General features: G+C 41.4%; 1 protein-coding gene across 1 annotated transcript in view; it reads right to left on the reverse strand.

Annotated features, from left to right (window-relative positions):
• PMFBP1 (polyamine modulated factor 1 binding protein 1) overlaps positions 1-24,515 on the reverse strand; it is a 3,624,986-nt gene that overhangs the window by 1,047,257 nt on the left and 2,553,214 nt on the right. The window contains exon 17 of the mRNA XM_044081904.1: positions 375-521. Coding sequence (XP_043937839.1) covers positions 375-521 — 147 coding nt within the window. The remainder of the gene's footprint in view (positions 1-374; positions 522-24,515) is intronic.

A 24,515-nucleotide genomic window follows, 5' to 3' on the forward strand; every position in this document is an offset into this window, starting at 1 on the left:
TTAGCAAGAGGGGAAGTTTAAGTAGAGAATAAGTAACTTGCAGTATTTTTGAAATCTGAAGCTTCTGGATAGTTTAGGTGGAACAGAAGGTAAGGAAGGCTGCAGAATGACGTGTCTGCTGTACAGATAAATACATAACACGCATATTCTAAATAAAATCGCTCAAGTATCCCAGCTTAAAAAATAAGAGAAAGAATAAAAACACTTTTTAGGAAAAGAAGCCAAAACAGTACTATACAAATAATGAATTTTGTATCCATCCATGCCTACTGCATAAACACAAGTACATATTTAGCATACAGGATAGGACTAATGCATATTCATGAATAAAAAAGCACTTCTTTTTCAGAATAATCAGAAAAGAAAACTCAAACCTCTTCCAAAGTTTCCCATCGCTGTGCCCTGCAGTCTTGTAGCTGTCTGTCCAGGTTTCGAACTGTCTCTTCATAGCACTCTCTCTCTGAACCAAATGCCGTCATTTGCTGCTGTAGATCACTGATGGTCATGTCCATCTTCAGAATCTAATACAGGTAGAACAGAACATTCTTAAAAATATCCTCTGGACAATACACTCAGATGTGGCAATACAATGGTTTTACTGCTAGATTTCTTTCATCCTATTATTAGACTGATTACATGGCAGGGACCCCATGTTACATGACAGGGACTCCATGCTCATAAACACTGTCTGCAGTCCTGTTCATGGGACTTTTGAGCTGTAGTTTGTCCACAGTTTGTATTGATGATAAACATGTATCATGTTCTGTTTCCATGCATCGCTGTGGATGAATTCTGTAGTTTCATCTCTGCAGTCTCAACAGAACAGGTACCAGTCCTAATACTTAAAAGGAAGAACAGAGTGCAATCATCCAAATATTTCAGTACTTCAAAATACATTATATTAAACAGTCTAATACTCAGAACAAAACAATACAAGTGACAAATGTTTATCATCTGGTCTTAAATACTGGGTCTATGTCAGAACACCAAATGTTGAAAACACTGACGTTCAGAACAGTGACCCCAGAAGCTTGAAACAACAGAATAGCAAACTGCTGTAAGATCAAAGAAGGGAAGATTATTGAATGCACTTGTTTTTGCAGTGGGCAAGCCCCCTGCACTCCCCAGGTGGGGGGGGGGGGTGGTTACATAGCCACATCCCCTGCTACTTATATATACTAACTCCGAGATCGCACTACAGCTAGAAAAGGGCAAACCCCCAAACCTGGCTGTACAGCAATCTTGCTAAATCATCCACTTCCACTATTATGATCTTCTTTACTCTGCTGTTATGGCAGGTTGACATTCTGCCATTAACAGTTTCTGGGGGGTCACTTTTCTGAATGTTGATGTTTGGAATGGTCATAGTTCTAACAGGGACCTTTAAATACCACTGTATCCTACAGGGCACTGAAACTCCTTACACTGTCAGTGCAGTGGGGCTTGCCCTAAAGCAAACATATATAGATACTGCCCCAATGTTGAGTTACATATTTCAAAACAGATGGCATATCTATGACTTGCTTAAATGAATGAATGAATGAATGAGTAAGAATGGAGTCTACTATCATCTGAGCAGAGGACTCTACAGCTCTCCCCCACATTCATGGATATCAGCAATCATGAAAATATTTAGCTTACTACCCATGGTTGTTGGGGACACATCATTACCAAATCAAGGAAGAGGTGCTGTGTGAGCTCCCACTGACAGGAGTTTGCCAACATCAAAGTAGGGGGTAGAACATGGTTGTGTGTGGCAACATGTTTTCTGTAACATGGAGGATTTCATTACTGGTAGGGGGTTTCCTGCTGTGCAGCTGAGCTGATGGTGGAGTTTTAGGTGTTGATGGCACTATTATGTAACCTGGGACTGTCTACTGAGCAGCATATTAGCAGGAGAGGGAGACTGCTATGACCACAGCAGCTACAACAGCTATTCTAACATCACTGGTCTCTCATTGCTCACATTATGGCACCCAGCAATGCAACAGTGTTGTATGATTTCTGAATTGTGTACAATAGGGGGATACGGTTAATTGTCATAGATGAACAGGCTTTGAGGTACCCTACTCGTGAAATGGAGCAAAATTAATTTTATGAATCACATGACCATGAGCCACCTTTATGAATGTATCCTTCAAAGCTTTGCTTTACACATTTTCTTTATAATTTTAGAAGCATTTTTGGTCTAAAAAATATGTGCGCCTGTCAACTAAATATCAAAACTATCTGTTTTAAAATAGCAACAGGCTTTTTTTTTAAAAAATGTTATTTTTCTTTACTCTCACAAGCCACGGTGGTGCAGCGGTAGCATTGTCACTTCACAGCAAGAGGTTCTCCTGTTCGATTCTCGGCTGGAGCATCTTTTTTGTGGAGTCTGCATGTCCTCCCCATGGTTGAGTAGCGACAGAAAGACATGTGTGAATGAGCGTACTTTCGTTGAAGGTTGGGCATCAAGCTGGCACCTCGGCACCGTAAAAATCTACTGCCAATCATTAGCGCACCGGAGTTCTGCTGTGGCGACCCCTAACCGGGAAAAGCCGAAAGAAAAACAACAACATTTTTCTTTATTCTCACCACTGTGCATATTTACACAACTGGGCAGTCTGTCAGAGATATGACCCCTCCCTTTGTCATTTTACTTAGATTTTTACTAGTTAGTACATATCTCCCTGTTGTTTTTTATGAATTACCTTGTACTCTACTCACTAAAAAGAGACATCACTAAAGCTGTTTGTATATATTCTACTGTGAAACAATTCTGGATATTTTCTCCCCACATTTTGGAACTCCATACTAACAAAAGTTGACAGCTCTCCTTCTTAGCTGATCTTGTTTTATATGATACATGTATATATGTGTATGTCATGTAACACTTTACTACTGAACCAGCTCTATATTATAATTAGGAATTAGTTCTGCTGTAAAAATGACCTTCTCCAGAAATCATGAGGACTAAAACCTCAACTCTTAAATCCCAGACCAAGAGACCTTACACATTAAAACACATTAAAAAAGCATAAAGTCACTGAAAATCTACAACAAATATATTTGACAGGGATCGCTGGACTGTTTAATCCCAATTACATAACAAAAATGCTGTAAAAGTTGTTTACTAAAGTGGGAGATAATAGAGATAAGTCCCTTCTCGTATACTGAAAAATTGGATAAGTAGCTTCACATAAATACAGGGGCCAAAGGCATTTAGATTTCTGCCTTAAAAAAACTACAGTCCTGATCCACACATCCGTCAGATCAGACAAGGTCGGAGTAAAAATCAAATATAGGATAGATAGTAAGCAAAACCAGCTGTCTTACAAGGCACCTCAAACAAAAGTGAACAAATTAAATAGCATTCAAAAGAAGACAGTTTTCTCTGTGTGTGCAAAAGCAACCCAATATTTAGAAACAGAAGGCTGAACACACTGCATCATATTTTAATTATAATTAACCTGAGTTGCTGTATTTCAGAATAATGGTGATTACCCTTTTTCCTATTGTGAAGACCTGATACACAGAATGACTTTTCACAGAAATTGCCTTATTTACATAGAAAATGTGTACTCTACTATTCTGTTCTTCATCAGAACATATACAAAGCAGTAAAAACGAACCATTATACCATGACCCCCCATTAATATTCCAAAACGTGCATGCTGATTGGCCAGCATGCACGTTGTAAATCGACTTATACTAATGGAAAAAGGTCCGGTCACCCGGACTTTTTCCATTAGTACAAGTCTCTTTTAAAACACTGTCTCACTATGTTAAAAGAGTTTCACATAGCGACACAGGTTTAAAAAAAGCAACGGAGATCTCCGTTGCTTTTTTTAAAGCTGTCTCGCTATGTTAAACTCCTTTAACATAGCGACACAGTGTGTAAAAAGCAACGGAGATCTTGCTTTCTCCGTTGCTTTTTTTTAAACCTGTCTCGCTATGTTAAATGGGTTTAACATAGCGAGACAGCTTTAAAATAAGCAACGGAGACGTTGCTTATTTTAAAGCTGTCTTGCTATGTTAAACCCATTTAACATAGCGAGACAGGTTTAAAAAAAAAGGCAACGGAGAAAGCAAGATCTCCGTTGCTTTTATGTTCGCTATGTTAAATGGGTTTAACATGGTGGGACAGCTTTAAAATAAGAAACGGACATCTCCGTTGCTTATTTTAAAGCTGTCTCGCTATGTTAAACCCATTTAACATAGCGAAACAGTAAAAAAGCAACGGAGATCTTGCTTTCTCCATTGCTTTTGGCCACTGCTCTGATGTACTGCGTAGGCATGCGCAGTACATCAGAACTGCCGCGGATACCAGACAGCTGCGGAAGGGCAGCAAAGAGGCATTATACAATGCCATTATTTAAGAAAACTAATTATTTCTTTTCTTAAATAATGTCATAGTATAATAGCAATAACCCACTTCTGGGTGTGGGTAATGTGGGATTTACCCACGGTTGTCTTTGTTTGGTCCCGAGGGCGAACCACGCCAACCGTGGGTAAATCCCGCATTACCCACACCCAAGCATGGGTTATTGCTATATAAGTCACTTGATACAAAATGTATACTAAAATACAAATATTTATTGTACGTGTTTAGTAGCGTTGCATGGGTTTGTTTCAAAGACGTGTTTCAGGGTTTTAGTTTTGAGAATCTTGGAGGTGAAGAACTTTCCAAGATGGCATTAGACTTATTAACAATCTAATGTCAGCTCTCCCAGTGTAAAAAAAAAAGAAACTGAAAGTCAAGTGCCAGGAATTCTTGTCACTTACAGTAAATTCAGTTACTGGCTAGTAAGTACATTGCCTGGATGCCAGCAAAGAACAAAATAAGACAGTCTGAAAGAAAATCAGCTAGAAAAGATGAAGAAAAATCACTGAATTAGAAGAATCCTGCAGCAGTTCAGCAAAAAAATCAGTTCAAGCTCCAGCTTTGGTGCAAGACATGACTTCCAGTAATCTAGAGGAAAAAATAAGTCAAATGTGTTCACAACTGATTAAAATAAATGAAGCAATGAAGGAATATATCAACTCAAACAACATGAGGCTGGAAAAGAATGGAAGAAGCTTTAAACAGATATTCAAATGAGCTGATTTAACTGCAAAAAAAACAGATGTTGAAAATGAAGAAAATGTTGGATGAATATGAGATTGTTCAAGAAGAGATATTTAAAAATGGTACAATTAGAGGTCACATCATATAGGAAAATCTGAGACTTTCTGCTGTAGCAGAAAAACCTATAAGGAACAGGCTGTATTAATTTTATGAAGGCACAAATAAGCAAATGGACTGGTATTCCACAGAAGGAACTATTAATTAAAAGGGCGCATTGTATGTATGCTTCATATCTAGCCATAAGAAAGCAGCCAAGAACTGTATTAATAAAAATGCAAACTTATAAGCAGAAAGAGGTGATCCTAACAAAACTGTAGGAAAAGGGCAAAATATTAAAATATGTAAACAGTAGAGTGTTTGTGGAAAATAATTATTTACTGCACAACAGGCAGAAGAGAAAAAAAATGTATTTCAGCAATCAGGGAATGTTGAGAGGCAGGTGTGAGATTCAAACCACTTTATCCAGCTGTCTGAGAATTTTTTTTTCCTAGAGGATCAAAGTCATTTTTTGATACAGAACTGGCTGAGGAGAAAATAAAAAAAAGCTGTCCAATAAAAATTAAGTAGAAGTGGACTCTGCTTCTTGGTCTTCTAATAAAGCACACAGAGAGGCTTTGCCAGTGAAGTATTTTCCACTGTTTCAAAGGAAAATGCTTGCGAGACAGTAAAAAGCATAGGTATTGACTAGAAGTATCTGTGAGTACCTTAGACTTGAATCAGAATCTAGAGTTGGGAGATGGCATTGAACAGGAAGATCAGCAATATGAAAATTAGTGAATAAATGTGAGATTGCAAAGCATCAATCACATTTGTTAAATACTGCTGCATAAGAAAAAGTAGAAAGAGTGGACATTTGTTTACTTTGTTAAACTTCTGGGGAACTGAAAGACATTTGCCTCACTTCATGTCCTTAACATTTGGAAGGACACTGAGAGGAGGAGGAGAAGAAGAGGAAGGAAAAAGATAACTGTAATTAAAGCAATTTCTGTTTGTATTTCTATGAAACCGTTCACGATATAAACTGCATGTGTTATAGTAAAACATTTTTAGTTGCTCTTGTTTGTGATATTGATACTAAACAGATGTTTTTTCTCTTTCTTTTTTCTTTTTCTTTTTTAGTATTAAGAAATGTAGGCATTACAATGCAAAAAGAGAAAAAAGCTAGACAAAAGCATACTTTAAGTTAATAGGCTGTAATTTTCGGTTGTTGAAGTGAGGGATGAGGTGAAAAAGTACATATATCATAATATATGTAAAACTAATATGTTTTCTCATACTTTTGCTAGGTGAATGTCTGAATTAAATCTCATAGTAAGTTGTAAGTGGAAACAAGTAAATAAGAGAACACTGCAAATAATGAAAAGTTTTCCTTCAGAAGCCTGCAGTTGAGGACTGTATTTTTTGTCTTTTATGTTTCCATGTAGACAACCTTATAACAGTGCAATAGAAAGCCTGAACACTGGTTTCATTGAGTTTAAAAGTTAATGTTCTTATAAAGCATGTAAGATAAAAAAAAGAACAGACACCAATTAGTGTGAGTAGAAGCACAGTGAATAACACGTCTTACTATGAATACCATTAATTTTAAGTTAATTAAAGCTTGTGTTTGCAGTTGTATGTTTAGGATGATTGTTCCTATCAGGAAGGATAAACATCATTATTTGAAGATGTACATAGTTTTGTGTGTTTGGATTAAGTTAACAGGTTAAGGGGTTTTGTGTGTGTGTGTTTTGAGGGTTTTCAATTAAACATAGTCCCATAAACTGTGACATAGGTTCAATTGTTGATATGAAAAAAAAAAAAACTGTACAAAGTATTAACCTGCCAAACATTAGTTGGTGCATGTATCACAAAAGATGGAAATAGACATTTTAAAAACCTGTCATATATAACAGTTGGGAATAATGGCTTCTTATCATATTGGCAATGTTTTACATATTATCTTAGAATGTGAATGGTCTCACAGGCATAGACGAAAAGGAAAGAATATTTAATGATATTAAGAAATGCAGTGTGTAGATAGCAATGTTACTGGAAACACATTTGGAAAGAACTGACCATGTGTGTTTGACAAAGAAAGAATTTCAGGATGGATATTCAGCAGAATACCAGGCACAAAAGAAAAGAGAAATACTTACTTTAATTACTAGGGGAGTTCTAATACTGACAGAAAAGGGAAAAAAGTAATAACGGCGGATTTATGGTTGTAAGGGTCTACTGGTAAGGGGTGAATATTACGCTGGAATGCATTTATATTCCAACAAAAACAGCTATTATGGAGCTTAAAAATTGGGAGAAATGGTCAGATTTCAGCAGGGAATGTTACTTATATGTAGGGACTAGAATATGATTTGAAACAATGAGAATGTATCTGGGGAACCTAGAAGGGAAATATAACAAAAGGAGGCAGATTTCTGAAGACATTTATGAAAACATTTGGTAATGAAGATGTGAATTCAGTAGTAGGAACTTGGACAGATTTTACATTATTCCTCTAGGTACACTAACTGGGCTGGACTAGACAGAACTTATATTTTACAGGAATGTGTACATTTAATTGAGAACTTTGACACACATCCAATAACTGCTTCAGACCATGTGCCAATAATTACTAAGATAGAAATGGAAGGTAATGAAGTAAAAATGAGACACTGGTGCTTCCCCACTTACCTGTTAAAAAGAGAGGAATTAAATGAATGACTAGTGGAAATTATTTGGGAGTTATTAGTGGAGATAGAAAGTACTCTATAAGTTATACCTACTGAGCAGGATAAAATGAAAGCAGAGTTTAAAAAATACTGTAGAAATAAAAGAAAAAGAGATATGGTTAAGAAGTAATAAAAATTATTTAAAGGGGTTGACAAAGGTTAAAGTATTACAGAATATAAGGAATCTTGCAGAATAAGAAGAGGTGCAAATGCAGAGTGCTAAAGAGAAAATAAGGGAGTACCTGGATAACATGCATGAGTTTAGAAAGATTCCTGCTAAGCAACTGTTTTTGATAACGTCAGAGCACAAAACCATTTGGCACAACAACTTAGGCAACAGAAAGTAGAAGGGGTTGTTGCCAAATTTAGGAAGGCTACAACAAGATCCTGTAGAGGTATTAGAAATATTTTGGAAGTTTTATGAAAATATATATAAAGCAGAGAAGTGGGGATATCAAGAAAAAGCACAAATGGAAATCACAGGTTCACAGATAAGTACTAAGCTAATAGTCTTTGTGGGCCATTTTAAGCCTAGCCAATTTCCTTCAAGTTGAGAATCAAATTCTGTACCTAGTGTTTCATAGGTTCATAGGTTCATACTAGGCTATCTGCCCAAGGGCATTTATAAGCCTAGCCCATAGTTATGTGGCTTTCGCCACCCCTTTAGTTTGAATAAAAACTATGCCTATCATTTTGCTGTGCCTCTGTCAAGCAGTGACACTGAAGTAATCCCTGGGGTATATCTGCAATCTCCCATCCATTGGTCAAGATTCCTCTTGAACAAGGCCAGAGAGGTGCTCTGCCTCACATGTACCGGGATTTTGTTCCACAGCATAGGGAGTCTCTGGGTGATGAATCTGTCCCTCCAGCACGTTCTATTTATAACCGCGTCAAGGTTTAAGTCTCCCGCCCTTGTGGTTCTGAGGGATCTAGATTTTTTGAGGTGAAGCATATTCATCAAATCTGGGTTTGACATGGCCTTATATGTCAGGCACAGGTCACCTCTGAGCAAGCGGTATGAGACTGAATAGAGCTGGAGTTCTTTCAGTCGGGCAGCATAAGACATTTTTGAGACCCTTTATCCTTTTGGTGAGGAACTTTTGGGGCCTTTCAAGCTGCAGCAGGTGTCTGGTCAGATACATTCCGAACGGGCATTGTACTCAATCATAGGTCTAATGAGTGATGAGTACAGGGGGACGATGACCTCCCTTGATCTAGATGTGAATCCCTTCATGATCAGGTGGGCGATATAGAAGGTTTTCCTAATTACTTTAGCAACATGAGTGTCAAACGAAAGGCTACTGTCAACCTGGGTCCCCAGATCCCTGATGACTTTTTCTGTGCTCAGTGGATTGCCACCTATATGGCAGCTAGGGGTAACCTTGTTTTTCCCGAAGGGTATGACTATGCATTTTTTGGCGTTTAACTTCAGGCCATGGCTCTGGCACCAGTTATCCATTTCTGTGAGGCCCTTCTGGAGGATATCTGTGTCAGATGTGTTTTCGACTATGGCCCAGTTTGCAGTCATCTGCAAACTTTGTCAGCCATAACCCTCCTGTGTTTGCTTGTACTTCAGAAAAGTAGATGCTGAACAAGAGTGGACCCAGGACTGAGCCCTGTGGGACACCACTTGTGACAGGCTTTGAGTCTGACATGGCTCCAGCAACTCTGACCCTGTGGGTTCTGTCACTTAGCCAGTTTGCAACCCATCTTGTGATGTATGGGTTTACATTCAAGCTGATGAGTTTTTCGATGATGCCTGAGTGGGGTATTGTGTTGAAGGCCTTTGCCAGGTCGAGGTAGGCTGTATGGACTGCCTTTCCCTCATCAATGGCCTTGGTGACTGTCTCGAAAAAGTCAACCAAGTTTAAGAGGCAGGATCTGCCTTTGACAAAGCCAAACTGGGTTGGATCCAAAGTCTGCAAGTTCCCTATGTCTTTATTTATGAGTTCCATTATGATCCTCTCCATGGCTTTGCAGATAAGGCTTGTCAAGCTAATGGAGCGGTAATTTCCAGGGTCTGTGGAGGCACCGCCCTTATGAAGTGGGACCACAGTCGTCGTGCGCCACTCCTTGGGTACGTATCCTGAGGTGAGGCTAAGATTAAACAGCTGTCCTAACTGTGGGTTTAATTCCTCGTTGAGTTCGTGAAGCACACAGCCGGGGACACCATCCGGTCCCATGGATGCTGTGTTTTTTGCCTTAGTGAGGGCAGTTCTCACCTGGGCGTTGGAGATGTTTGGGGGGCTACAATCCTCTGGAATAGATATCTCTCCTTTTGGGGGTGAGGGGGGGGAGAAGTTTGCACTGAACCTGTGAGCCAGTATGTTGGCAATGTGTGTAGGTTCAGTAATTTTCACATCATTTTGAACTAATTCTGAGCATATCTGGGAGTTTCCTCCTAGGTTTCTAACATAGCTAAAGAAGGCCTTATGATTCTCTTTAGAGTCCTTGGCGATTTTTCTCTCAAAATTTGCCTTGGATGATTTTATGAGAGCTCTTAGTTTTTTACTTATAATGATCAAAGGTGTCTTACCTTTCACGGATTTTGCTCTATCTTGTAGTAGCTTCCTCCTTTTGTTGTAGAGCTTGTTTATGGCTGGGGTCCACCAGACTGGACGCTTGCCTTTGGTACAGAGAGTCTTAGTTTTGTTTGGGATTGCCTGATCCATGCAGTCCTGTAGGTGCTGGTAGAAGGCATTTGTAAGTGATTCAGCGGTTTGAGTAATGTTTACCACTGGCTCAGGGGCCTTAAAGGAGACCACACTAGTTTTTAGAAGTGTGAAATCAGCTTTTGAGAAGTTTTTCACTGTGGTCTTTTTGTTTCAGGTGGGGCGGGATGAGGACCTCCAGCGAGATTAGTTTATGATCTGATCTCACCAGTGAGGGGTATACTTCCGGTGTTGAACATTTTGATCCCATGTTCGTGATGATGAGATCAAGTATGTTTTCTCCTCTTGTGGGGATGGTGACTAGTTGTTCCATGGCATTTGAGTTTATGAACTCCAGGAATCTTTGGGTTAGAGTGTTCGGGCTTGAGTAGTGTTCCCAGTCTATATTAGGGTAGTTGAAGTCACCTAGTATGATGGTGTTTGGAGATACATTTATCCCTCCAATGTTTTCAGGAAGGCCATGTGAGGTTCCTGAGTTTGAGAGGGTGGCCTGTAACATGCTACAAATTGCAGAGCAGTCTTGCCTATGGTTAATTGCACCTGGATGGTCTCCGATGCATCGTGCGTTGCCACCAACCTTGAGGTGTGGGTGTCCTTTATGAATATGGACACCCCCCCTCCTTTCTTGGTGTTGTCCGGATTTTGGGGCCGGAACGCATGATATGAGGTGAAACCTGTTAGTGCTGGGGTGCTCTCAGGAGCCTTGAACCAGGTTTCTGTCACAGCACAGACATCGATGTTCTCCATATTGAGAAGGGCCTCGAGTGCGTGCATCTTGAGATTGAGACTTCTGGCATTGAGCAGCATTACCCTTAGTTTTTTTCCTTTTTGGTGTTCTAGGGTGGTAGGTTTAGAATTTGAGCCTTGCCTAAAAAAGGTACTATGGGGGTGGCAAGAGCCTTTGCCAATATCCGTTTGCAAGGTAAACACTTTAACCATTATGCCAGTCCCTCCCACAGATATTTACAGAAGACAAAAATATACTAGATGCGGCTCAACAATTAACAGTTAAGATAGGAGGAGAGGAGATAAAAATGGTGATGTATAAAACAATCTATAGGAAAGTCTCAAGGACTATCTGGCATTCCAATGGAAGTTTGGAAGCTAGAACAGTAGAAAGTGATAAAGATCTGTAAGATTTTTCTTAAAAAGAAGTTATGTTCTTACCATAACGTTCCATGTGAGTTGTTCATCTCGCCTTTGTTCTTACACGTGGGTACGGAGCCGATCCATCGGCTCCAAGTCGGCCGCTTTCCAAGCTCAAGATCTCCGAGTAGCTTGAGGCACAGTCCCTATCCCATGATGCTCTATGACTAACCTCAGATCTAGTTTGCTGAACCCAGCAAGAAAGAATACCACTAAACATACCAATATGCTAAAAATATACACATGTATACATATATTTACAATTTGCTAAGAAATACTCTGGCTGGAGTAAAGGACACTAGTTAGACCAACCAGACCACCAGTCATACCCGTTCTTCAAGAACCTGTAGGAGGAAGGTGGGAGGGAGTGTAAGAATGAAGGTGAGATGAACAACTGACATGGAACGTTATGGTAAGAACATAACTTCTTTATGTGAATTTGCTCAATCTTACCATTTGTTCTAACATGTGGGTAGCGTCCCAAGCACCCTAATCCTGGGTGGCTCACGGGAATACATTCCTGAGAACAGTGGAACCAAAGGAAGCCCTGTCCACTTTGTAATGAGTGATAAACGTATGAGGTTTGGACCAAGTAGCAACTGCACAAATAGTGTCCAAAGGCAAACGGGCTGCATGAGCCAGAGATGCAGACACAGCCCTGGTGGAATGTGCTTTCACACTATGCTCTAAAGGTTGGTTGGTTGATGAATATATATATTTTATGCAATCAGATAACCACTTAGACAATGTAACTTTAGCTACAGGCAGCCCCTTTTTATTGTCCGCATGAGAAACAAAGAGTTGTTCCAATTTCCTAAACTCCTTTGTTCTGTCCAAATAAAACCTCAATTGTTTGTGAACATCAAGCTTGTGTAGCATATATTCTAATTTATTCGAATGGTGTCTGAAAAAGGTGGGCAGCTCAATAGACTGGTTCAAATTAACCTCGGAGCAGACCTTAGGAAGAAAGGTGGGATTTGTCCTGAGAGACACTCTGTTGGGATGAAAAACCAGATACGGAGGCCTGATAGAAAGAGCTTGCAGTTCTGAAACTCTATGAGCTGAGTTAATAGCCACCAAGAATATTGTTTTCCAAGAAATTAACTTCAAGGGACAAGAAGATGCAGGTTCAAAGGGGAGAAGCATAAGCTGAGATAGTATTAAATTTAGATTTCAGGGGGCAACTGGTTGTCTGACAGGTGGCCTAAGGTGATGAGTCCCTTTCAGAAAGGTTTTACATAATCTGTGTGAGATAAGATTACAGCCCTCAAATCCCAGGTGAAAATTGGATATTGGAGCCAATTGAACTCTTACAGTGGCCGCTGCTACACCTTCATGAAAAAGCATAGTCAGAAACTCCAGAACACTATCAATAGGAGAGATATAGGGATCAATATCATGTTGAGAGGCCCAATAAACAAAACATTTCCATTTGCTGTTATACAGTTTTCTGGTGGAGACTTTATGAGAGGAGACTAGAATATGTTGCACCGTGGAAGACAAATTATGTGACCTGGCTAGGTTGGGAAGTGGAGCAGCCAAGCTGTCAGTTTGAGGGACTGAAGAGAGGGGTGAAGAACTCCTGACGAGTGAGTCAGAAGGTCTGGCACTGGGTCCAGAAACCAAGGTTCTTCCAGTTGATACTGATAAAGAAAGGGGAACCATATCTGCCAAGGCCAAAAGGAGGCTATCAGAATAACAGTCCTTCCCAAGCTTTTTGCTTTCTGTAAAAATCTGGGGATCAGCAGGGTTAAAGGAAAGGCATAAAGGAGACCCAAGGGCCAATCATGTACAAATGAATCCCTTGGGCTGTCCCCCAGAGGAGGATTCAGGGAAAAATAGCTTCTGCATTTGGCATTCAGCAGGGATGCAAAAAGGTCGCAGCAAGGCTGGCCCCATCTGCGGAATATCATTTCCGCCACTTCTTCTTTGAGGGACCACTCGTGGGGCAACAGAATTGCTCTGCTCAGTTTGTCTGCTATCACGTTGGATTTCCCCGGGATGTGTGTTGCTATCAGAAAGAGCCCGGTGGATACAGCCCACTACCAAATTCTCAAGGCTTCTCGGTATAAGGGGTAAGACTTGGTTCCCCCCTGTTTGTTGATGGACCAGACCACCGACATGTTGTCTGTCTGGATCGCAATCCTCACCCAAGGCAGAGAGTCGTGGAAGTGCTGCAATGCTAAAAGCAATACTCTCAACTCCAGGACATTGATGCGCAAATGAGATTCCATCTCTGACCAGGTACCTTGGGCAGTTCTTCCCTGAAAAAGCCCCCCCACCCTATCAGGGAAGTGTCCGTGGTCACCATGGCTACGGGAGGGGGAAGTACAAATGGTCGACCTATCATTACCTGGTTTCTGTTCAACCACCAGAGAAGGTCCTTCTTGCAAGTGTCAGTTAGTAGGATCTTGAAAGACATTGGGAGTTGTTATAAGACCACTGGGTGAAAAGCAACCATTGGAGTATCCTCATGTGCATCTGTCCCAGAGGAACTGCTATGAGGGTAGCTGCCATGGTGCCTAATAGCTTTAAAACCTGAAAGGCAGGTACTCTCTTTTCTTTTAGCAAATGGGACACCTGATTTTGTAGAGAGATAACTGTTTCTTGAGGTAATCTGACCAAGGCGGTGGTGGTGTCTAGGTCTGCTCCAATAAAGGAGATATGTTGCGATGGTAATAAGGCAGATTTTTTGAAATTTATGGTTGTTCCTAACCGAGAACAGAGATTGATCGTATGATCCCTGGAAAGAATGAGTTGATGCCTGGTGGTGGTGGATAGGAGACAGTCGTCCAGATACAGAAACACCCGGAATCCTAGATGCCTCAGGTGAGCCGTAACCACTGCCATGCATTTGCTGAACACTCTGGGGGCTGAGGTGAGACCAAAGGGCAGTGCTCGAAACTGGTAGTGACTGGCCCCTAGCCAGAAATGCAAATGATCTCTGGATGGTCTGGCCATTTTGTTGTGGTAGTACACATCCTTGAGATCTAAAGAGCACATCCAATTGCCTTTTCCCAGGAACGGGAGTATCGACTGAAGCGTGACCATCTGGAACTTTTCCTTCTTTACAAAAGCAATGAGCTTGCGGAGGTCTAAAATGGGCCTCCAGTCCCCCATTTTGTTTGGAACTAAAAAGAATCTGGAGTAAGTTCCGGATCCTATCTGGTCCACCAGGACTGGCTGGATAACTCTTTTTTTTTAGCAGCTTTTGGATTTCTATAGCTGCTTGATCTCACAGACTGGGTGGAACATCTGGGATTCTTGTTCTGACTGGTGGGGACGCTGAAAAGGGAATGATTTAATCTCTGGTAACTATGCTTTGTACCCAAGAATCTGATGTAATTCCTAGCCAGGCATCTGGGTACAAAGCCAAGTGACCCCCGACTGCCTCCAGAGTAGGACAGTCAGACCTCCCCTTAGGAGTGCTGATAAGGCTTGCCAGAGAACTGCTCCCTGTCACCCTGGTTTTGTGGACCCCTTCTGCCTCCAAAGAGGTGTCTTCCGTTATTGCCCCCTTCTCTGCCCCTGAAGGGGGGTTCATTACATGTGTTCTGGAAAACTCCTTGGGACTTCTGGAACCACATTTTTCCATCTTTCTGCCCTTTGCGGTATGGCCTAGTAGGGGTGGAAAAACAGACTTCTACGGCAGATAGAGTCTTTCCTTCCTGCTCATACCTAGTGAGAGTCTCCTTGACTTGGGGCCCAAACAAAGAAGAGCCATCAAATGGGGTGTTGACAAAGGAAGACTTGAAGGCTTCCGCAAAGGAGCATAAGCACATCCAGGACTGTCTCCGCAGAGCTATCCTTGAACCTGCTTCTTGACTCGACCCATTGGCTGATAGGAAATTAGCCGCATGGACGAGCTGACAATGGAATTAAGAGTAGAAAGCTGAGCTGTCAACTTCTCAAAAATAGCTTCATCTGTGTTACCCTTTAGAGTATCTCCAAGTTCCTGGAGGAGATCTCTGTGAAGACGGGTAAAATGGGTTAAAGAGTTAAACGATCTCATGGCAAACATTGCAGAACTAAAAATACGTTTCCCATATCTGTCCATTGTCCGAGAATATCTATTAGGAGGATGGACAGCAAAAGAGGTCACTGACATCTCTTTCTTGGTGGCTGTCACCACCACCATGGCATCAACAGGGACACCTGCATCAGTTCGACTCTCCCGCCTGGAACTGACGAGAGAGTGTCAGCTCCAAGACTCTTCAAACAGCACTGAAAAGATCAGGGTCATTGGAGCCGAAGTCACTGGGACAGGACTCGGCTCCGCGGGTTTCACAACCATCAGATCTTCTGCCTCCGGCTCCGAAGGCCTAGGTAAGCTTGGAGGAGGAGTAGTCTCAGGCAAAGAGACGGTAGTAGGATTCGAACCCAGTTGGGACGAAACCAAAAGTAATTTGGCCAATGCCGGGTTCTCTAAGAGCCTCTGCACCACATGTTCCACATCGATGTCTGAAAGGGTCCTAGAAGAACGGGTCGAGGGACCGAAGAAGCCACAGACCTGAGTATTAGAGACTTCAACACCTCTGACACCAGCTCCAGCACAGAAGATTGGCTCCAAAACATCGGTTCGGTGCACGGCTCCGATGACTTAGGAACTGGCGACCACACATTAACAGAGGTGCTTGGAAATGAGGGCCTGGGTTCTGAGGATACCCTTGAAGACTTTGACCCTTTTGAAGACTTGGAGGTCTGGTCAGTCTTATCCAAGGCTTACTGAAATTCTGGTTTCAACAGTCCTCTATCAATTAACTTTCTTCTTCTTTCAAGTAATACTCTGCCACTAAAAGAGTGGCAGATAGAACAATCTTCCAGTAAATGCACAGATCCTAGACAATATACACAAGACACATGATTGTCTGTAATAGACATTTTCTGCCCACAGTCACACCTCTTGAAACCTGACTTCTGTTTCTCTTTTTGGTCAGCCATAATATCAAACAGCACACAATTATCAGATCCCTGATAATAAAATAAAACGGTACTATAAAGAGTTCAAGACTGTCGAACTTTCTACCAGCACATAATTATCAGAACCCAAAAAAAATATTTTTATATCTAAATATTTATTTAAATATTTATAGCAAAATAGCAAAAGCACACTATCTAATATGACTAAATATAAAGGGATAGGGAAATTCAGTTGACAGAGCCCTGTTCAACTATAGTAGTGAAGCACAGAAGAGCCTAAACGAAAAAAGGGGCAAGGCCCAAGAGCAACCACTCCAATAACACCAACACAGCAAAAATCCACACAAGAGGGACACAGCCCTAACAAAATAACAGGAACAGACTACTAACTATAATAAGAATACTAACTCTACGTAAAACTATTTGTACTATTTGTCAAAAGACAGAAAAAGAATTATACTGGCCCGAACTCTCTGAAGAACTTGTGATCCGTTGCTGCGGCAAACTAGATCTGAGGTTAGTCAGACAGCATCATGGGATAGGGACTGTGCCTCAAGCTACTCAGAGATCTTGAGCTTGGAAAGCGGCCAACTCGGCTCCGTACCCACATGTAAGAACAAACGGCGAGATTGAACAACTTCACATCAGTATTTTAAAGGAAGGGGATGCACCAACATCCTAGAAAAAAAAAACCTGTGGTGGCTGTAATAACAAAAGATGTTAAAGAGCCATCAGATCCAACTTCATATAGGCCCTTTTCAATTTTAAACCATGATTATAAAGTGTTTATGTCTACAAAGGCCAAAAGTATGGCAAAGCTGTTGCCACAATTTTTACATATGTATCAGTGCGGTTTAGTGGAGGAAGACAAACATTTGACAACATTAATAGAAAAATGATGATCCAGAGGGAAGCAGAATATAAGGAAATGCTGCAGTCGTTGGGTGTCTCTTGAGGAACAGAAAGCATTCAATAGAGTAAGCTGGCATTTTATGAGTAGGGCAATAGAAGCATTTGCCTTCCCTGTTACAATACTAAGGTTAATTAGGAGGATATATGAGAGATCACAATGAAAAATCAAAGTGGGAGGGTTCCTCTTTGATAAGTTGTGTCTGAACAAAAGAATCAACCAGGGGTGTACTCTTTCCTCTTTGTTATTTGCATTATAGTTAGAACCACTGGTAAAGAATATAAAGGGCTCAGAAATTCAAGGATTTAATTGGTATGGTATTCAAGAAAAATTTCCTTTATTTGCAAATGATTGTGGAACATTCTGAGACAGGTCCAAGTTTTTTCGGGATATAAAATTAATGATGATAAAACAAAGGCTACAGCTATAAACTATTAAGCCACATATAAATTGGTTCAGCAATAACCATATTTATTAGGACATAATAAAATAAAGTATTTAGGAGTAAGGGTTAAAAAGGACTCTCTTATGGCAGCTAAGGATAAGGGAAGAGACTAAACAAAAGATAATATAAAAATTGAGAAATGGAAGCTCCTGCTTATGGATAAGGATAGCAAAATACAAGCAGTAAAATGCTTTCAGCCCCTTTAGTTTTAAACACAGGACAGGCATATTTTTATCAACCAGAGGAGAAGCTGTGGATCGTAACTAATAAAGAGTTGAAGGATTTTATCTAGGAGGGGAAGAAGGCAAGAGTCAAGGAGGATAAGTTGAGGCTTCCAACAGTACAAGTAGGTTTGTGATTACATTGTTTATTTGTTTTTGTTGACCAGGAAAAGTTCGACTAGGCAAAGCCCACTGGAGGCCCAGGGAGAAAAGATCCACATTTAAGTTACACATGATGCACATTTATAATTGCAGGGTAAAACATCTGTACATGAAAAGATCAAACTGAGGTTAGTAAAAATTTACAGACAGACAAGTAGTAATGTAGCTTAAAATTGATGATAAGAGAGATATGAAGGGAAAATTATGGAAATGATGGACAGATGAGGAATTGTAGTTAGTGGTGGGATATGAGAGAAAAAGGAAGAGTAGGAGTTTAGGAAATTAATGCAGTATGAGGAGGAGTGATAAGGTACAAAAGATTTGGAAGCAAACTAGCTGCAAGAGTTGGAAAATAGTATTCTAAGTAAAGCTACCCAGGTGAGCAAGAAGAACATTGCCATCTTTGGCATAGGTGCTGCTTAAGCAAAGTTTTGAAACTATTTAAGTTTTCCAATTGTTTTAACTGTGTGGGGATTTAATTCCAGAGTTGTGACTGATAATGGGAGTAGAGAGAATCTCTAGCAATGTTGAAGGGATATTTTACAGATACATAGTTTAGGCTCTTATACATAACACAAGCAGAAAACTATAGTTTGAAGTGGACAGGGATGATGATGAAGAGGGGGGGATTATTCAAGAAATAAGGAAAGAATGGGATTTTGGATGCAGATCCTTAAGGAGAATAACACCAGTCATACAGATGACCCAAAAAGGTTTTATACAGAATTGAGAAACAAGGTAAAAGGAATTGAAAAAGAGCCAAAAAAAAGAAACAGATACATTTTGCAGAAGTATCTATGAAGATCCTGTGGAACATAACAAAGATGCTAAATGGATATAAGAAGTAAAAGAAAGAATAAGAAGTTTAAAGGTACAAGATATGAAATGGGATGAAGTAAAGTACAGTTTTGTACCTACCATAAATGTAGATGTTCGAGTGCACATACTGCTGCAGTCATTACACTTGGGGTTATCCTGCCGTCAGGCCGGCCCTCGATCGGCCGAATTCCAAAGTCTTTTTCCGGCGTCGGTTGTCATCGCTTCTTCCCTGACGTCAGAGCGGCAGGGGTATAAAAGAGTCAGCTGACGTCATTTTCTTCAGTTTTTCTTGCCCCAGATGTCAGGTGCCCCCAAATAGGCAGGCAATACATGAAGTTATGCAATTTTACATAAGTAGATAAAACCAATCAGTAGTTGCAAGCAAATACACCATATAGGAATACCCCAAGTTGGATGTATGCTAGAGGTGTTTGTCATAAGCCCTGTCCTGAGAGGGGATGGAGGGAGGGTAACCTGGACTGCAGCAGTATGTGCACTCGAACATCTACATTTATGGTAGGTACAAAACTGTACTATGTTCATCATGCCATACTGCTGCAGTCATTACACTTGGGTGAATCCCAAAGCTATGGAAGGGTGGCTGGTATTAAGCTGAATTAGGAGGGCTAGAATGCCCTGTAGTACTGCGGTGGCAAAGCCCGCTCTAGATTTAGAGTATAGTGGCAGGTGGTAGTGCTTGGTAAAAGTGTGCACTGAACTCCAAGTAGTTGCTTCCAAAATGTCCTTGGTTGGGACCCCCCTGAGATATGCTGCTGAGGTAGCTGTTGCCCTGGTGGAGTGTGATCTGATGTATCCTGGCACTGTTTTCCCATGAAATGAATAACAAAAGCGGATGCAGTGGGCTATCCATTTTGAAACAGTCTGTTTGGAAATAGCCTTTCCTTGAACACCAGCAGCATAAGACACAAAAAGTTGTTCAGATTTTCTGAATGACTTTATCCTGTCCAAATAGTATCGAAGTTGTCTGTGAATGTCCAAGGAGTGAAGTAGTCTCTCCCCTTTATTCTGGGGGTTTGGATAAAAGGTAGGTAAATGGATAACCCGATTCAAAGCCACACTGGATACTACCTTTGGCATGAAGGTAGGGTTGGTACGTAAAGAGACTCTGTCCTGATGGAAAATGAGGAAAGGTTGCACTGCCATAAGGGCCTGTAGCTCTGAAACCCTGCATGCTGAGGTAATAGCCAAAAGCAGAGCTGTTTTCCATGACAAGTATTGTAGTTCTGCTGAGGAGACAGGTTCGAAAGGAGGCAATGTCAATTTTTCCAGTACGAAGTTAAGGTCCCAAGCAGGAGCTGGTGGTTTTCGTGGGGGCCTTATATTTTTTGCCTCTCTGAGGAACTGTCTTAATAAAGGATGTGAGAATAAGGGAGGATCCGTATTGTATTGGGCTGAAATAGCTGAGGCGTGAATTTTGATGGATGAGAAGGAAAGGCCACTGTTTAACATCTGAGCTAGGTACTGTAGAATCTGAGGTATATTTAATATCCAAGGATTTTGGCCTTTTGCTTGGTTCCATGCACAAAATCGCTTCCATTTGTCTGAGTAAGATTTTCTGGTACTGGGTCTCCTGGCCTCCAAAATGACATTCTGGACCTCCTTTGAGAGGAATGTAGACTGATAAGTTAAGGTATTATCCATGCAGCTAGATTTAGTGTCCTGAGCTGACTGTGGAGGATCTTGTAATTTTGCGAGACAACAGAAGTGGGAATTGAGGTAGGATCCAAGGTGGTGAATGAGACAGGTTCTTTAGGAGCGGGTACCAGTGCTGATGAGGCCAGTCCGGAGTAATGAGAATCATTTGTGGCCTCTCTGCTCTGACTTTTAGTAATACTTTTGTCAGTAGAGGTAGAGGTGGGAAGGCATAGATTGTCAGTGTTGTCCAACTGAAAGATAGAGCGTCCACTTTCCAGGCCTGTGGATGATAGGTCCTTGTGCAGAATTTTTTCAGCTGGTAATTGCTGTGGGAGGCAAATAGATCTATGTCTGACTGACCCCATTTTCGTGTTATCATTGAGAATACTTGGGGGTGTAACTCCCACTCGTGAGGATCTGTCATATTTCTGCTTAATTTGTCTGCCAGTATGTTTTCCTTTCCTGGCAGGAATTGTGCTTGTAGTTGTACTTGTAAGGCCAATGCTGTGTTCCACAGGGTCATTGCCTGTCTGCACAGGGGGTAGGAATGTGTGCCTCCCTGCTTGTTTATGTACCACATAACTGTGGTGTTGTCTGTTCTTATTAATAGTTGGCCTGGATGCAATAGGTCCTTGAAGGCTGTAAGAGCATTTTGCACTGCTAGCATCTCCTTTTGGTTGATGTGAAGGTGCATCTGTTTTTGAGACCATCTTCCTTGAATGCACTGACCTGCCATGTGTGCTCCCCAGGTGTAGTCTGAAGCATCTGTTGTGATGGTTTGATTTGCTTGAGGTATGCAGAAAGGGAGACCCGTGTTTCTTTGGCATGCTTGAGCCCACCACAAAAATTCCTTTTGAAGGCATTGAATGAGTGGTATAATTGTTTCCAGGCTGTGTTTGTGTTGAGACCATAAGTTTTCCAGGTACCATTGTAGTTTCCTCATATGCAGCTTTGCAAATGGTATTAGTAGAATGCAGGATGCCATGAACCCCAAGGCCTGCAGGATTTTCCTTGCAGTTAGCTGGGTTAAAGTTGCCATTTTTCTGAAGTATTGAGACAGTTGCCCTTGCTTGTCTGGTGTGAGGTAAACCATCTGGGCCGTTGTATTTAAGCTGGCACCCAGGAATATTATCTGTTGTGAGGGTATTAGTTTCTTTTTGTTTACTGTGTACCCTAGGCAATTTAACATTTTTATTACAAACGCCAGATGCTGTAGTAGAATGTCCTTGCTATCCGCTTGGATCAGGCAGTCGTCCAGATATGGGTAGATTTGTATTCTTCATTGTCTGCAAAATGCAATTACTGATGCCAGGCATTTCGTAAATACTCTGGGTGCAGTAGATAAGCCAAAGGGCAATGCAGAGAATTGATAATGCGTTGTACCTGCAAGAAATCTGAGGTATCTTCTGCAATCTGGTCTGATAGGGACATGCAGGTATGCCTCCTTGAGGTCCAACGTTACCAGCCAAGACTCCTTGCCCAGCATGGGAAGAAGCTGCTGTAATGTGAGCATCTTGAATTTTGGTACCTCTAAGTACCTGTTCAGGATAGATAGGTCTAAGATGGGTCTCCAGTCTTTGTCCTTCCTTGGTACCAGAAATAGTCTTGAATAAATACCTTGACCTTGTTCTTTTGTAGGTACCTTTTGAATTGCTTTCATATCCATGAGAGCGGAAATTTGTTTTTGTGCCTCTGCCCATTGATTTTGTGGCAGGTTTGGCATGCCTTTCATTTTTGGAAGGGCATGAAAGTGAAATCTGTAACCTCTGTTTATGATGTCCAGAATCCATTTGTCCTGTGTAATAATGTGCCAATTGTCTGAAAATAAGGCCAGTTTTCCGCCCAAAGGTGCTGCCATTGAATGTTTGTTTGGCAGGCGTAGGGGGAAGTCATTGAGCTTGTTTCCTGAATGGTTGAGACCTTTCTTCTCCACCTCTTGGAGTTGTTGTTTGCCATTGTTTAGGCTTGAAAGAACCTTGTGGTTGTCCTCTGCCCCTGGGGCGTCTGAACCTACCCCTTTGGGGTCTGTCAGTGGCTGGAAAGGACCAGTTTTTTGATGGCCAGTTCCTGCTGAAGCGAGAAGGTTGTACCTGCAAGAAATCTTTAACTGTTTGCATAGATTTTGCCTTTTCTTCCATTTTCTTTAAAACCTCCTCTGCTTTAACACCAAATAATACATCCTTTTGCAATGGTGCATCCAATAACTTTGCTTTTACATGATCTGGTAAGGTTTGCTCTTTTAGCCAAGCATGTCTACGTATCACAGAGCCGGTGACAGCTGCTCTACATGAGGCCTCCAATGAATCAAAACCACACTGTAAAGTATGTTTTCCCACTTGTTCTGCTCCATGCAACAAATCCTGCACCTTTTTAAAATCTGGTTGATCTGTTTGTGTCATCTTAAGTTTCAATTGGGAGATCAAAACTGCTGGTATTTTAGCATGTGAAATTGGCAGTTTAATGCCCTCATGGCTAAAGTGGCAGAAGTATACACCTTCTTCCCCCATCTTTCTAATGCTCTGGAATCTCTTTCTGAAGGTAATGGATTTTTAGCAGTAGAGGCCTTAATCCCCTTTGGACCCTGTGAAATGGTTTCTGGGTCAGCAGCAGGGCTTTTATATAAAAATTGGTGGGAATCAGGGACCCGGTAGTATCTGTCTGGTTTAACTGGGGCAGGAGGCAAGGAGTCTGGATTCAGACTGGCTTCTGCAAAAACATCATCCAAAATATCTAAAACAGGAGGAATAGCAAGGGGCCTATGCTGAGGAAGAAGAAACTCCCGGAGCCTTTTCTTAGAATCTGAGTAATCCTGTCCTTCCCAGTGGAAGTGTTCCCTCAAGGTATGCAAGGTTTCCCCAAAGGAATAGTCCTCTGGGGGGGAAACCGAGGGAATTGATTCCTCTGCATCAGAGTCTTCATAGGGAGAATAGGAGTAATCCTGGTCCTCAGAATTACCTGAGGTAATGGAAGCTTGATCTGAGGAAGGGTAGTCTTCCTCCAACCTGGGTCTTTTTTCTAAGGGGGGGCTGAGAACCCCTGATAAGAGTAATTAAATCCTCAGCCATCCTCAGCATCTGCTTTTTAGGCATGGGTTGCTGAGAGGGGGTCTGAGGACCCTGTTTCCTAATTTTCATAGGGGCTTTAGATTTAGAGTAAGATTTAATGGTAATAGAAGTAGGCTTGAAAACGCCTTCAGAAACTGAAGGCCTAGCTAAATTTTCTGGTTCCCCGCCAAGAGTGGCGTCGGTATCCAGAGAGGTAATCGGCTCCGGAGGGCCTACAACTTCAGAGTGTGAGGTTGCAGGTAAAATAGATTCAGCGGTAGTCAGGGGCTGCAAAGGCACCTCACTGAGAACCGGAGATCCGGCGGCAGGCCTAAGCGTGGTCTCGGTATCCGTTTTGGGCCTCGGATGCCTATCTTTATCTTTGCGTTTTTTCATTAAGCCTGGTGTCGGAATATCCGACGACATGCTGTAGTTACATTTTTTGCCAAAATAATGAAGGGCGAACTCTGCCCGGCGTTTTATAGAGCGTTTATTGAACCTAGCACAAAAACAGCAGCCCGAAACGTCGTGGTCTGGGCCTAGGCAAGGAATACAGTATGAGTGAAAATCCTTATGCGGTATTTGCTTCCCACAAGAAATGCAATTATTAACTTTAACAAAACAATCACTCAGCGACCGATGAAAAATGAAAGTAGCCACACAGCCAGATGATTTTTTAGCGCTTTCTTCCACTTTATTGTA

This window comes from Protopterus annectens, chromosome 8.part1 (assembly GCF_019279795.1).
Source record: "Protopterus annectens isolate FY-2018-M chromosome 8.part1, PAN1.0, whole genome shotgun sequence".
NCBI lineage: Eukaryota > Metazoa > Chordata > Ceratodontiformes > Protopteridae > Protopterus > Protopterus annectens.